The 16,002-nt window shown below is 34.7% G+C and overlaps 1 protein-coding gene across 1 annotated transcript in view; it reads right to left on the bottom strand.

The window, feature by feature from the left end:
• HDAC9 (histone deacetylase 9) overlaps positions 1-16,002 on the bottom strand; it is an 809,523-nt gene that overhangs the window by 153,703 nt on the left and 639,818 nt on the right. The window contains exons 18-21 of the mRNA XM_058526733.1: positions 14,359-14,414; positions 14,027-14,114; positions 8,187-8,306; positions 7,777-7,874 (exon numbers count right to left, since the gene is read on the bottom strand). Coding sequence (XP_058382716.1) covers positions 7,777-7,874; positions 8,187-8,306; positions 14,027-14,114; positions 14,359-14,414 — 362 coding nt within the window. The remainder of the gene's footprint in view (positions 1-7,776; positions 7,875-8,186; positions 8,307-14,026; positions 14,115-14,358; positions 14,415-16,002) is intronic.

Here is a 16,002-nt window from a genome sequence, read left to right as displayed (position 1 = left end):
GAATAGAAGATGCTTAGACAACCAACACCCAGAACTGTGGTGCCCACAAGAAAGATGGGCAGATTCATAACAGATACAAAGACAAATCCTCACCCTTCTAAAAGAGTGCCAGAGGATTTTAAATGTCTGTATAAATGGGAACAGATGTTGATTTACAAGTTTCATCTACATGACGTCAAGTCATTGGGATAAAATATGGAAAATTTGGTCTAGTATCCAGATGTTTGATGTCATGCAAAGACTTGGACTACTCTCTGAAAGTCCTGCCTACCAGAAAATGGTGTAAACTTCAGCCCTGTACCTCAGAAGTAATATCTGAACAGACTTTCTGTTGAACAGAGGTTTCCCAAAGATGATTCCTCTATCTGGAAAATTTCTATTAGTAAACATTATATTTATCTAGTTCTCAAAAAAAGGGACTACAAATTTATATTTACACTAATTAAATTTAAATTAATTTATTAATATAAAAATTCTATCTATTTTTTCACATTATTTGTCATCTCAATAAATTTAGTTATAGTAAACTTTAGGTGTGAAATCATGGAAATGGAGGGGAATTATTCAGTTTCAAGAAAACTAACTAAGACCCAAAAGGCATTGAAATTTGGTTAATAAATAGCTGTTCAATGAGACAGAGGATAAGCGACTTTTATTTGGCTTTATCTTACCAGTAAATGAAGCATAATCTTAAAATATTCACTAAAACTGTGAAAAATGTGTGACTCCATAGTTTCTTAATTATTTTTATCTTCCATTCTGGCTATGTCATATCATAATTAACTGCACAACAATTCCATTATTACTAGATGAGATGATTTAAGCTGATGAATTGATCTGAGCTGCTTAACAGTCCAAAAGATCTGCTATTTCTGGTCTAAAAAGTTTCACAATAATATTTCGTGGAAAGCTTTCATTTCCTGATATCTCTAAGTATTACACATATGTTGGGAGGATTTTGTGCAAGGCAAGGGTTTTATAATCCGTTATTCCATCTTGAAAATAAAAACAAATCATTTCTAGTCACGCAAATTGCTTGCTTTCTTAGAGAGAACTGCTAGGGAAAAGAGTTAATTGAACATATCTACTCTTTTAATTAGTCCTTATTATTTTGAAAACTGTATAAATGCTATACAAATTCCTTAAAATTTTTGGCTTTAAAACTGTTCTAAGTCAGAAGAGAAAAATGCTGTCTTAAAATTTTTATAGTTGATCTGACCTTTTAAAATAATAATAAAAACTATGTTGTAGCATTTGAACTATTTTAAACAGTTCTTCACTGCAGATAATATAATTCACCTTTCAAAACTTCAAGTACTTCAAGATACTTCCTGGACTTTTTACCTGAGATCTATACTGTCTAATAATATCATATCTCTTTGATGCTCAGCTCAAAATTGAAGTTTACAAGTTTCCCAAGGAAGACAGGTGTGCCTAAGATCAATTTACTCCCAGGGTCAAAGAGCAGAAATTCTAAGGGTATCTAGAGACATACACCTATAGAAATTGTAATTTTTTGATGAAAATTGGTACAATATGTTGCACAGATGAAAGAGAAAAAAATGTTCTTAAACTATACTTACTGCTGAAACTAAAGAGCAGATAGACCTGACAGCTTTCTAAAATTTATTCCTGTGGATCTTTTTCTTCTGACCTGTTCTGATAAAACTTCTTGAAATATATCTACAAGCTGATTATAAAGAATAAAATCTGGACAAAGAATAAAATTGTAGATCACACCAGAAGGAACTTTGTATGTATTGCTCTTCGTTGAAATAAAACATTAATAGATGAAAATCATTACCGCTTTGTTCCCAAGATTGACTGACAAGTTCAGATTTGAAGCCCACATCTTCTTTATTAGCCAAGTTCTTCAGAAAGAAAAAATGTGGGCTTGATTTGTGAGCTATGATAAATGGTCTGGGAAAGATGGTAGCAGGGCCAATTTGATATGTACAGTATTTCATATTGGCAAATTGTTTCAAGAAATTCCACCCTCTTTCCCAAAATGTCTTCGACATCTTTGAGAAAATACGTACTATCCTGAGCATAATATACTTGGCTGTCACTAACAATTGAGAATCCTTTTCAAGACTGGGAAATATCAACCACATCTCTTATAGACAAAATAAGACCCCAAATTACTTTGCAGTATTGAGTATGATTTTTAGATGACAATAAGTCATTCTTTATTTAAAAATTGAATCTAAAAGTTCATTTGTTGTTGTATATTCTATTAAAATTTAATTTGGTATTTCTCAAGTTCAATTACTTACTCGTTCTAAAAAATCCAAATATACACATAAGAATAAAATACTTCTTTTAACAAAGTAGGAAAGAATATATTTCCCATTGTAAATAGTCTGGTTATCAAAAGAAAGAAAAATTATAGGAGTTTCATTTTATAGACTCTCTTAGTATGTCAGATGAGGGAAAGGCACAAAGAGAAGTGGCTTGGAGTTATTTTATGATACAAGGGTAGTGAAAATCTAGGAATTATTTTCAATTTTAAAATAATGTTACCAATTTAGATGTCCAAGCCAAATGTTGGACAGACTAAAATGCATTTGCAAAGAATTTCTCCCTATATTATCGTTTTGTTATCCCTACTCTTGACTGGGATTTATAGCTTGGGGCCAAAGAAGTACTGTCTCCACGCTCACACTTGCTGCCACTGAGTCCCTGATCACCATTTACCAGCTGTGTGACATCAGGAAACCTACTGAAACTGAAAAGGGGCTTGGTATCTTCATCTGGAAAATGGGAGCACTCAGCTCAACAACTCTTCACGATGAAAAGAAATGAGCAACTAGGATATATTAAGTCCTCAATGAATGTTCCATATTACTATGTTACTATTATCATTATATTATGTTATTTTTACAGTGGTATCATTTTCCATTCTCTTAGCATGAAATCACATTAAAATATGATTAAAAAAACAATAAAACAATATTTACTTAGTTGTCATTACCAACAAGAGAGAACATAAATATTTACTATGGTCCCATCTCATTCCTCAAACAGAATTTAGCAACCTCTTTTTCAGTCTATGCATATGACAAGAATATTTAGAAGTCAGTGCTCTAAAAGTAGTGAGAATAATGATGATATGTTTGATAAAATAATAAAGAGAGAAAATAAAATATTGTACTTATTTATGTGCCCTGCCGAAAATTATCTACCAACATTCCATGGTAAACCCAACCACTCTAAGAAAACTCCAATCTGACCATTATTGACTAGTTGTCTGAGGAACACTTGTTCCATGAATATGACAATACAGGGCTCTAGTCTCTGCTTTCAAGTTAAATGCACATTTTTTATTTTTGCCACAAGCAGGGGAGGAATCACAGGAAGCTGTGGTTCCTATTTTTTGTGTGTGTGTGTGTGAGGAAGATTGGCCCTGAGCTAACATCTGTGCCAATCTTTCTCTATTTTGTATATGGGACACCACCACAGCATGGCTTGATGAGCAGTGTGTAGGTCCACACCTGCGTTCTGAACCCGCAAACCCTGGGGCCACGGAAGGAGAGCACCCGAACTTAACCACTACACCACAGGGTCTGTAGTTCCTATTTTAAAGATGCTGCGTCTAGAACAGAATTGCCAGTTTGACTGATGAATTGAGAATAGATACGCTATCTAGTCAAGTTTCCAGTCACTGTTCCATATTAATGGATTTTAAATTTGCTTATAGCATTAAAGCAAACAGGTATGAACCAAAGACAGGAGAAAGAGATATAGGTTGTTTGAACTGTTTGTTTGTACTCTTCTGATTCAATTGCTTTAACTATGTAACGATTATACTACTTTTTAAACATTCTAGTTGGCTATATGGTCAAAGTATTTTAGTAAAAGCTACATTTAGTAGCACAAAACATTTTGATTAAAGATACTCCAAAAGTCAATGAAAAGAAAAAGTAGGTAGTTTACAATAAAAATAACGATGAAAAGTTTGACTAGATATTTATTTTCTAGATTAGACAATTAGCTCAAATTCCCTTTTTTTGTTGGCACCCTGACAAATTCAGTGAAATAAATCATTCTGGGTTAGAGTTTTCCCCTGAGATGAATATTCCTGAAGAGCTGATTTTTGTAGACCCTTTGTCTTTTGGAAATCCTCATCATTAACAAATTTTAATTATGGTATCTACAGATTATAACACACTGGTTTGGAAAGTCATTATTTTTTAAAACCAGAACTTGTTCGCATCAAAGTAACCAAGATAAACAGCTCAACGCCATTCTCTTAGCTACTCTTCAGCGTGTGCCAAACGAATCATGTATTATTTCATTAAAACCTTCTGAACTTAAGGAGCTTGTACTTCTTTTTTTTGAAATTAAAAAGCTTCACAAGGACTGCCATTCATTCACTGATTCATTCATTTATTTACGTATTCAATAAAGTAGGCATAATTTCAAGGACTACTGATATCTTACTTCCACATTGGCAATTGCTACTCAGTTTTTTAAACACTTGGAAATGTTTTCTGTATTAGATTTATTTAGAAGCATGAGATCCATATTGTCTCTTGCCTACAATAAACAAACTATTTAAATCGTCTTATATAAATAATCAATTTAACATTTGCAGGACCCTTACAGAGTTAATTTTCAGAAAAAATAATGTGTCCAGTGCTCATCAAGGGACTATGGAGAATACAGAGCCACTGGAACAATTGTGAAAATCTAGGAGTTATTTTCAATTTTAAAGTAGTGTTACCAATTTAGATGTCCAAGCTAAATATTGGACAGACTAAAATGCATTTGCAGAGAATTTCTCACTATATTATTGTTTTTCATCCCTATTCTTGACAGAGGAACTACAGTTTATAGCTTGGGGCCAAACAAGTACTGTTATTGTACTGTAAGTAAGTGATTGAAGCAGAGATTGCTTAGCAGGCATTCAGCAAAATATTTGTTGAATGAAGAGAAGATGTCTAACATTGATATAAGCAAATGACTGGGTGTTCCGAGTTTCTTGTAAACCATACTCCTTGAGGGGCCAAGATAGAGTTAGGTTCCATGTAGCTTCCTCAGACTTTTGCACTTAATACCAGGGGTTTCCAATGCTTTTATTTTAGTCAGCATCATTCCTTCCCTCTTCTCTGACTCATATATTCATTGACTTATTCAGCCAATATTATTTCATAGCGCTTTTTTGCCAAGCTTCATACTAGGTATTTGTGATGTAAGTCAGGAAAGAGACGGTCTAACATTTTGGTAAAAGTTCACTGTGCTTTATCACTCCTTAGTCTTTTAAGTCATGAATAATAGAAAAGAGTAGCAATGTGGTGTGACAGAAAAAGTATAGATTTTAGAACCATAAACTAAGTTCACATCGTGGTCCTTCAAATTAGTTGTCCTGTGGCTTATAAAAACCACTTAAGAATTAGCCATAAGGTCTATAAAGTTTCCAATCTAGGACCTAGCATGTCAGACCTCAATAAAAATAGTCATGATTATTTTATAAAATGGTAACTTTGCAAATATATTTTAGTTGAACACAAAAGATGTTTGATATTACTTAGATATGGTGACCACACTGGGAAGTTTAGAAAAGTTTGCTAATATAAAGTGTCCACATTTCAGGCAAGGAGAAGGAGCCAATCTTGAAGATATTCAGCCACTTTCAGGAGCACTTGATTCACTTACCATTTCAATCAAACAACAATAATATAGGAGCCGGCCTGGTGGTGTAGTGGTTAAGTTCACACGCTCTGCTTCAGCGGCCTGGGGTTCGTGAGTTCGGATCCTGGTCGCAGACCAAGGCACTGCTTATCAAGCCATGCTGTGGCAGTGACCCACGTATAAAGTAGAAGAAGATGGGCACGGATATTAGCCCAGGGCCAATCTTCCTCAGCAAAAAGAGGAGGATTGGCAACAGATGTTAAGCTCAGGGCTAATCTTCCTCACCAAAAAAAACACAATATACACTTAATACCTGTTTTCACATTATTTAATGAAATTGTTGTGTTCAAAGGGATTCTTCAAAAAAAAAAAAATCTCACCTGCCATTCACTTTGTGATGTGAGAAGAATTAGTACAAAATATAAATGGTCCTTCCCTGCTGTGCATGTATGATCCATTTTTATGTAAAGCGATAGTACCTCAAATAGCATTATGACAATGAAAACACTAAGAATTCTGTATTGCTGATCAATGGATATGAGGATATGCTATAGTAAGCTTGACAACTTAATGTGTATATCATGCAAGTTATCAGATTAACTTGGTAAACAGACAAATAAATTCATATGTGTAATAATATTAAAGTCTATTATCCTACTAGAGTTCCTTTAAGATATTAATAATGTTTGTTAAGTGGCAAATAGAATTCATAGCATTGAAACTCTATAGCTTCTTGATACAATTTTTAAATTTTACTGCTAATTAACACAAAATATGTTGATAGACAACCCAAGCCTTACAGTAAATAAATATTTCAGCTATTTTTTATATAAATAGTATACATATATGAGCGTATATTTTTGTCCAAAGTACAAATCTAGAATGTGGGTAGAATTTTCCTTACTATCTCAAACATCAGACAAAATATATTTATTTTAAGTGTAGTTTCTTGAAAATAGTGATTTTCTATCATTTTTCCTGAGCTTGTTTTCAAATGAGAAATGACTCTCAAATGAGAAGTTGAAGTATGCATAATACGCAGGACCCACCAAAACTTCACTTATTCAAAAATTTCCCTATTATTTCCCTAAGTTTCAAATACATTATCAACAGGATTTTCTCCTTGGGAATTTATAAATGGTAAATTTGAAAAAAAAAAAGAACGCTTCTAAAATTTCTTATCATGCAGTTGTTTGCTTTTGCTTTCAACTAAACAAAACATCCCAAAAAATTATGCATTACCAATAGGTTAAAATCTCCTAAATCTTGCAAGTGAGGTACATATTGACACAATCTGATATTTCTTCTTAAAACAGAGACCTTTCCAAGGACTGAAAGGTTTTTTAAATTCCAGAGAACCAATGCCTTTTTTTAAAAAAACTCCATATCCAACAAGAAAGCTTTTAATTTGTTGTATTTATTGCTTAAATTAATTTCAAAAGTTCTTTTCTCAGGAAAAAAAAAAGTAGCAGAAGCAATGTGTATACATATATATATACATATTGAACTTACTGCCTACATTTTGTAGAGAAACTGAAAAGAACCAATTAATTAGTTGATGTTTTAATGTGAGAGGGAAAATATAAATATTATGAGAGGGAGAAGTCATTTACCACGAAATGAGATTGCCTAGGCCAATGTTTCTAAAGTGAGCTAGCTCCTCAGAACTGAGAATGCTAAGTGGTGGTGTGTGCAAAAGGGATTCTGTAGTCCAATGAAGCTTGGGAAATGCCCGTTGAACAAAGTTAAATAGGTAGTGAAGGACTTCTCAGAGCGTTTATTATGCTAATGTTCATTCTAAATCACATCATATGTCATAATAGGCAGAATTTTCCAGAACTACTTAAAATCTTTTTTTCTCTTTTTTTTTTTTTTGCAGGGAGGGGGGAACATGTCTGGCCATTGGCCAATATACTTGTATAACTAGAACTAGATCTTGACGTTTTCTTACACATATTCCTTATGTGGCTTTGTAGCAATATTCAGATCCCCCAAACCAAACAGTTTTTTGGAGCTTTGATGGAATGACTCCTCTAGCCACTTTACCTTAGTTAGAAATTTACATTTCTCTTTTACATTTAGTGTCGTTTTTAATGGACATTTGTTTTCTAATTTGATACTTTCAGAGAAAGAAGTACCAACCTGAATGCTTCAAGGTACTCAATATCTCCCATGGGGGGATCAAGGCCACCTGTCCAGGCAATATTTATATTGTAACCTTCTCCAAGGCCTGTTCCAACCTAGGAAGAGAAAAACCACACCGCAGTGGGTAGAGGAGGGCACAGGAAAGAAAGTAAGAAGAGAGGAAAACAAACACATGTGAGCTCTTGAAATAAACATCAAACAACATGTCAAATCAGCCCAACCTTGCTTGACAACCAGTGCTCTGGGTTATGCACTTGTTCTGCACTGGTTCTTGGTCCCATGGGATAATTCAGTAATCTGGTGTAATTTAAAACACCAGCAAAGGACAAGAAAATTAGGGGTAATCATGCAATGCAATTACCTGAAAGATACAAATAAAAGTGGGGCTCTAAAGAAATAAACCGAACCTCATTTGGGGCTCCGCTGCCAGGGAAAAAGTTCCCTTCATCATAGCGATGGAGTGAAATATACAGGATGCTGGGGTCAGCATAAAAGGCCTGCTGTGTACCGTTTCCATGGTGAACATCCTACAGGGAAAAGAAAACAGATGACAAATACAGTCATGTCTAACTCTGTGTTGAGACAACCTTTCTGATTTCTAGTTCCCTGTCTTTCTACCCCACCTTCCTTCTCATTTTCTGTCTTCTCAGTGTCCTTCTCATTTTCTGTCTTCTCAGTGTGTCCCTCTTTTCTTTCTCCTGTTCAGCCTGCTTCCACACCACCCCCTTTACTTCCTGAACTTTCAGGCAAATTACCCTTTAATGCACTCATTTTTTAAACTGGCTTCTAAAAATCAGGAAACCACAGCGAGCATGCCCTGGAGACTCCAGATGAGCAGTCATTGAGAAAGCCCAGTCCTTTGGTACAATTAGATATTTATACACCGGCCCTTTGTACTCTTTGCTTCAGTGATGGAATCTCGCATCCTGTTTTATGGAGGAATTTTATGACTTATTAACTGCCAACAGTTCATAACCCCTCAGGCTTAATTAACTAGCCTCATTGGCCTCTGAAGAAAGACTAAAGTTTAAACTACAAACTAGTATTTTGCAGAAGGATCTATGGCTTACAGAGCATTTTCACAATTCTTGACAGAACACTAAACATACGTGTATGCATTGATTTGCCAAGTCCCACCATTAAGGTCAAAGGCTTTGCAACCAGCTGAGTAAATTGGCTTTCTTGAAGCGTTCAGTTCAGTTAGCAATCCCTCAGCAGTTAGAATCACTTCAAAAGAGATGCCAGATGCAAAATGGATTTCATACTTGGTTTTCGTAAAATCGTGACAGTAAGAGTCAAAGACACAGGAGCATGAGCTCATTAGCTATTAAATCATTTGAGCCAAAGCAGAAAGATGGCATGGGGCTTTATGCAATCTTGTCCAATCTGCCTAATTTTAATATTATATCATGGCTCTTCCCAGCCTTCTTCCTCCTCTTTTTTCTTTACCCACACCACTCCTTCTTCCTACTGAAAAAAAAAAAAAGCCTATGTCAATAAGATGAATGAAAAAAAATCTTAGGATATTTGTATACGACAATGATTCAAAATTTAACAGTTTTTTTTCTTAATTGTTTTATGATATAGACATATGCTGGAATTGATAAAAGAAATGGGAATAATAAAATTAACAGCACTTTTAAAAAGGTCTTCAGTAAAAGACCTCAAGTGTTAAGAATCTTAATTAACATGCTTCCTAATATCTTCTGAACAAAAATAAAATAGATGAATCTTAAAGGTGAATAATGTGTATATTTGTACTCAATAGAACATTACTGTTATATAACATAGTTTCAAGTTCTGTTATAAAAAAGTTTGGTCTTTTGTAACTATATACTTATATTGTACTTTGTATCAGTAAGAATCACACTATTTTCAATAACAATTCCTACAATTTTTGAGTCAGGCACTAATATTAAATACTTTGCATGAATTATTTAACAATTATATTTAACAATTATATAAATTATTTAAAAATATGGTATTATCTCTAGTTTAGAAGATAGGTAAACTAAGACTTAGAGAGCTTCAGTAATTTACTAAGACCATACAGAGAATAAGCTGCAATGCTGGGTCTTAAATCCACTTCCTACTGCAAAGGCGAAACTCATAACCATTACACTGTTAACTTATATTCATTATCTCTTTGATGCTCTTAGCAAACCTGTGAAGATTAGTGTTCATTATTGCTCCTTATTGAGGTTTATATAACTTGTCTCCACTTCACCCTGCAGCCCAGAACTCCTTCACTAGACACCACCAAAGCCTCCCTTTGGTGTGTTCTGAAAGCCTGCACTGAGCTTGCTAACCACAGTGGATACATACACAAGTCTTCTCCCCCTTCCACAGTGTACACATATCCAAAATCAATTAAGAAATCATAAAATACTGGGCAAGGTATGCATCGTTCTAAAAACTTGTTCCTGCTAAAGTCATACATATCAGGAAAAAAAATAGCTCACAAAAAATATAGTAATTCCTGGATTTCTGAATGTTCAAAGGAAAGGAAGGAGGAGATAGCAAAACTATTTTCCTTTATGTGAACAAAAATGAAACAATTTAAGCCACAATGGCTTTTGAGTTTGCTACTGAATACCCAGAGGATGAACAAACAAGATACTTTGAAAACAACAGTGAAGGAGTGTTTGCATTTCTACTACACGGCAGAATTTTTAGTTAGCATTGTAAGAAAAATTTTGCTCTGGGCCTAAACGTATTTGCACTTTGAAAACCGGAATAATATTGCCTTGATTACTTTTGTTTCTTTAATGATGTTGCAAAGGTTTATTTAAGAAGGTCAAATAAAAGATGATAATTTGTCTTGGATATAAAATCATTTGTTTTAGAAAAATGTATTGGGTGCTTATTGTTGCATAAATTTCTGAGTAAGAAATATAGTCTGGCCCACAGCATAATAAGCATTCAACATACATTATTCATTAAACACACAAATCCATTCTAAAAATACTTGGATAATTTTTGATTCCATATTCATATTCACAAAGTATTTAGAGGTAAAGGTAAGCCCAAATATGCCTTTTGTATTCGGTAACAAATTACAATATAACCTTGAGAATATTTTTTTGTTTTGTTTTTTTATTCAGCTTTCTCTACTGCAAAATATTCATACAAAGTACCTACTGCTCAGGTATGATCTGAGGATTTTTTCTCCATAGCAACAAGCATATACTAGACTAATATAAGAATATTATTGGTGATTATGAGGAATTACTATAGTAAAAAATTAATTGAATCATTAAATGCCTCAAAATACAATTTGTATCTAAAGATTTGCTGGAAAATGCTGAAAAATTATTTCAATATTTTACTAGTTAAAAATATACTGTGAAAATTTAGTCTATACAAGGATTTAGCATGAATATATTTTCATTATAAAGTTAAAATATCTTTGAGTAAATCATACATTCTACCAGCTAATGTTATCACTTATCATTATTTAGTATAAGAAAATGTGACAAAGTTCTTTGGATAAGTTTGGTACTTGACCAAAAATGGAATTGCCCAAAATGTAAAGACATTTGAAGTGACTTTTCTTTTCTGAAGAAAGCCTAAAACATGTTATTTTCAACTGAAAGTCACATTACATAAAAGCTACCTGAGTCACGTGGGCAAATCCTACTTCTAGGACAGGTTCATGCCCTGAACACAACGGCCAGTCTCTTGCAAGCTGAAAAGCAAGTGCACCTGCTCTCTCTCCTCACCAATCTGAATGTCTTTGGACTCTGCCCCAGAAGGAGAACTGGAATGAATAAGCTTCACAGATCAACTAGAATCCTTCTTGCCTAAAATACTCAATGCCTCCAAATTTGGCTGTGGTCCCAAATAGGAGGTGAATTAGAGCTCTGGCTCTCTATTCACTAGGCATATAAAAATGCTGAAGGTAGCTGCTGGACAATGGACTAGCTCTGTCTTCTGTTGGCCCAAGAATTTGCGGAGCTAGTTCACACCCATTAACTAAAGTTAGTGATTTTGGATATGCAGGAGTGAAGTTTTTTGCCATTGAAGAACCTTTACCTCTTCTCTTTTGCTAACTTGCAGAATAGACCTGTCAGCCAGGGAGAACGGATGTCTCAGCGCCACGTGGCACTTTAAAACTTCCTTCTCGGCAGCTGGAAGAAACAGGGGAATTTCCTCAAAGTATCCCTGCAGCTGCAGAACTTGGAAGACTTAAAAGAAAGAATATGCTGGCTGGTGGGGATCTCAGAGGCAACCCTTTGGCCAGAACTTCATATATTTAGAGAATCTGAAACAAAAACTTTTCCTCTACTACAGCCTGCTGGGAACTCAGTATCCTTTATGATTGGATAATGAAGAAAATTCATAATCAAAGTCCAGTAAGCTTACAGGACACTCCTTGGAGCTACCAAGCGACTTATTTTATAAATCATATTAAATTATCTCCAGAAGTCTTTTCTTCTTATATTAGTGTACAAAACTTTACACATAAATCCTCTGAGATACAAGGCATCCATATATCACAAGCTAGGCATTTTAGCTTTCAAGTCTATTGTAAAATTCATTCCTTTAGAGTTTGCATATCATAAATGTGCTTTCAAAAGGGGACTCAACAGTTATTGATTATCTTCACAGAACCATAAAACGGTAGCAGAGGAGATTCCTCAGAAAGTAATACTAAAAGATTCTGAAGGATAGGACGAACAGTTTACCAATCTCCTTCTCACATAATTTTGGCAAATTTAGAAAGCTTGGAAAAAGTTTCCCTCAACCCTTGGTCTTCATCTGCTCTCCTTTCTTCAAGTTTGTGGCTTATCTTTCTAGCAGAACTTACAATACTAGAGCATATTAAATTATTTTTTTTTTAATTTACGGTGTTGTAAGTCATGAAAACTAGTAATTATTAATTATTTAAAAATGTTATTTTGTACATATAAAACGGGGAAAATAGGTACTGATTCCTCATTTTCATAAAATTTTAAGACCTTGTTGCTGTGGTATATCCAGGCCTTCAACACATTTTTTTAATGGTGAACTATGACCTACATTGAAACTTAAGCATGTTTGGAAAATACATGGAAAGTGGGCTTTCAATACCCAGCACCAAGGTGCTTGCAGGAGGGTACCATACAGTATGTGGAAAACATCTATTCCTACCAAGCACTATAAATGGTTATCAGTCTTTCATTCCTTTTATCTTCTTTTTAACCTACTAAGTATTTCTTCACATGACTTTGTTTGTGCTCTCTCAACCCTTTGGTGTGCCTGCTTAACTGAATCCGAGGGCTGGATGGTGAGGCCACGACTTTCCAATAAGATTTAATTATGAGTGCAGATATGAACAAGATTTAGACTATTAAGCCTTGCACTTCAAAAAAACCTTTAACATATTTTGCCTTTAAATCTTTTATCACCTGCAAAAATTAATTAAGTGCAGATGTAGCAGGTTCGCTTTGGATGCCAGGGTTCATTTCCTGTCTATGCTTTGTCAGACAACCTATTACACCTCCTTGTGAACTGGAGGCAAACCGAAAACGGGGATCATAAATCACCAGTCAGCTCTCGTTCGTCCTTTCCTGGGTTGGTCCTTTTGTATGGGGCAGATCTCCAGCTCATTATTCAAGAATATACTATAGACAACATGCCAAGTGTCATCTGCATTTAAACAAACCATTTGTTAAACAAATTATAACTCTATTGTGTAAGAATGCATCACGTTAAAATGCAAGACTAATCTAATGCCTCTGACTTTTAATCACTCAAGGTTCCTGCCGGGAGTCATCCCAAACTGGCATACATGATCTGAGATCTTTTCAGAAAGAATGACATGCTGACTTGTTTTAATAATACCACTGTTGCACAACAAGCGACATGATTGCTAACCAAGGGAAGTAGCCAATTGGTTACCAAAGCAACAGCATTCTTTCCAGCACATCTGACTATTTAAAGTCTATATTCTGTAGGGAAAAGTAAATTCAGGTTCTGTTGGGTTATTTTAACTGTGGAAGTATCAATTCATTTAAGGATCATAAAAGTTGCCCTGATCTGCGCCTTCTTCTCATTAAATTGCAGTTAACACCATGAAAGTGAAACATGAATGTTTATGGTTTCAGAACTGCAATCTTGAATTTAATGAGTTTCCACATTCAAAGGAAACACACCCTTCAGTTGTTTGCAAGTGTTAAAAGCAAGACAACCTAACAGAAAAGTACAAATTCACTCCCTTTTACCTAGAGTCACTGAAAATGCAGCTCTGGCCAGGAATACATACCAGATCTACAATCAATATCTTGCTTATATTTAGTTGGTCTCTCAAGTATTTGGCGGTAATTGCAACTGAATTAAAAAAGCAGAACCCCCTGCGGAATAGAGAAGAACAGAGAAATAAGAAAGCAAATCAGCCAGGAAAACCATTATAAATAATGTTCAGAGCATTTTTTAAAATGCTATATGATCTCTGAAGCCATAAATCTGCTTCTGGGAGTACCTCGCAAGATTTTTCAGTCCATCTGCTAACAATTAGAGGCTTCAGAGACATGCACGGGGCAGGTGACCGCCAGGAACCGTGGCGCTTGGAGATGGGCAACAGTCTCTAGTACTTACATGGCTGTGGATTCTTCAGCATGATGGCCTGGGGGCCTCACAACAGCAAACCCATTCTGCAAGAACAAGACAGGTTTTCAACGATCAGCTATGGGGGTATTGCTGGGACCTCCACGTACTATAGAGCATCAGGCACACACAAAGAAGACTGAAGTCTGTAAGAGGCTTCAGAGCTTGTTTTCTTGCTCCCATTATGATTTCATAGAATGAACAGAAACAATATATGTGATCACATTTTCTCAGATCGTGTCTCAAAAAGAAGGCTCCCACAGAGCCAGGGGAAGAACAGGGATTTGGGAGTTGTACCTAGCTGGCAAATGTGCATGTCAGCTGTTATACTAGCATGATTCATTTTCAAGAACAACTTCTTATTTTATGACATCCTACAGAGGGAGAAGAAATTTACTCATGGTGCAGGTTTGGGTCAAAGTTCGGAAAGACCAGGGAAGATCCAAAGTGAAAATTCTTTAGCTGGATTCCCTCAATGGTTGTTTCCACTCCAATGTCAGCAAAATGATAAATTTACACTCACGACTCACATACACACAAAAGAAACCCCAGAAAGGTGAAAAAGAGAACAATGGAAAGCCCATATTTCTTCCAGTCTATAAATTTAGCTTGGATGACTGCCAAGACTTGCAACTTTATTGGATTCCCTAAGTCAATTTCTAGCCCACATTCTGGAATTTTATAAAGAATTCCAGGGCTGAGTAGCAATCAGATCTATCCATGATCAAGGAATGCCTTAACCTCCAGATTAGTTGGAATGCATCACGGAAAGCTGAAGTAACTCCAGCATGAAGGCAAGGAACTATAAATCCTTGCAAAACCAGCATGCTCCGAAAAGTTGGGTTGCTTGACGTGAAAAAAAAAAAATCATTTATCAGTTGGTTCACACCACCTTTCACTTAACTATGATTCAAGTAACATGCTCAAAAGAGAATGTTTCTTTAATACATGATCCTAAAACTTTTGAAATAATTTTAATATACCCCAGGGATATTTTTTTCAAATCTTACTACAAGCATAAAGATAATATGAAGAAAAATAATCTATTCCCTAGGGCTTTAAATATGCATATGTTTTTGCAGAACGTTATGATAATTAACATACAATGAGTTAATTTGCTATATATTTTGAAGAGCATACACATAATAATAATCTCAGAAGCAAATTAGAACTCAAATAACACAATATCAATTACTAATCTAGGAATGGTGATAAACATATTCCCTGTTCTTGTTCTTAAAGTACTTGCTACCTCTCTGGCAAATAATATGAAAGAAACTACTAGTGAACAACATAAGACAATAGTCACTGACATTTTAAGATTGTAGAGTGAGATTCTAGAGTGCTGTAAAACTTCTGAGAACTCTGTAAAGATTAGATAGGTACAATATATTTTATTGGGAAAACAATAGAGTGAAATAACAACAAATATAATATAAGGCAATATAATTAGCATGTAACAAACTATAATTAGATTAACAATGATCTTTTATAATTCAATTACAAATACCATGTTTTACGAGTAACGGACATGACTAGACAATACAAAGAAGAAAACATCCAGTGATCAATAACTATAAGAAAAAATCTCAACTTAATTAGTAATCAAATAAAAGCAGATGAAAATCCCAATGG

The sequence above is a fragment of the Diceros bicornis genome, chromosome 3 (assembly GCF_020826845.1).
Source record: "Diceros bicornis minor isolate mBicDic1 chromosome 3, mDicBic1.mat.cur, whole genome shotgun sequence".
In the NCBI taxonomy this organism is placed as follows: domain Eukaryota; kingdom Metazoa; phylum Chordata; class Mammalia; order Perissodactyla; family Rhinocerotidae; genus Diceros; species Diceros bicornis.
This window is presented reverse-complemented; position numbering and strand designations above follow the sequence as displayed.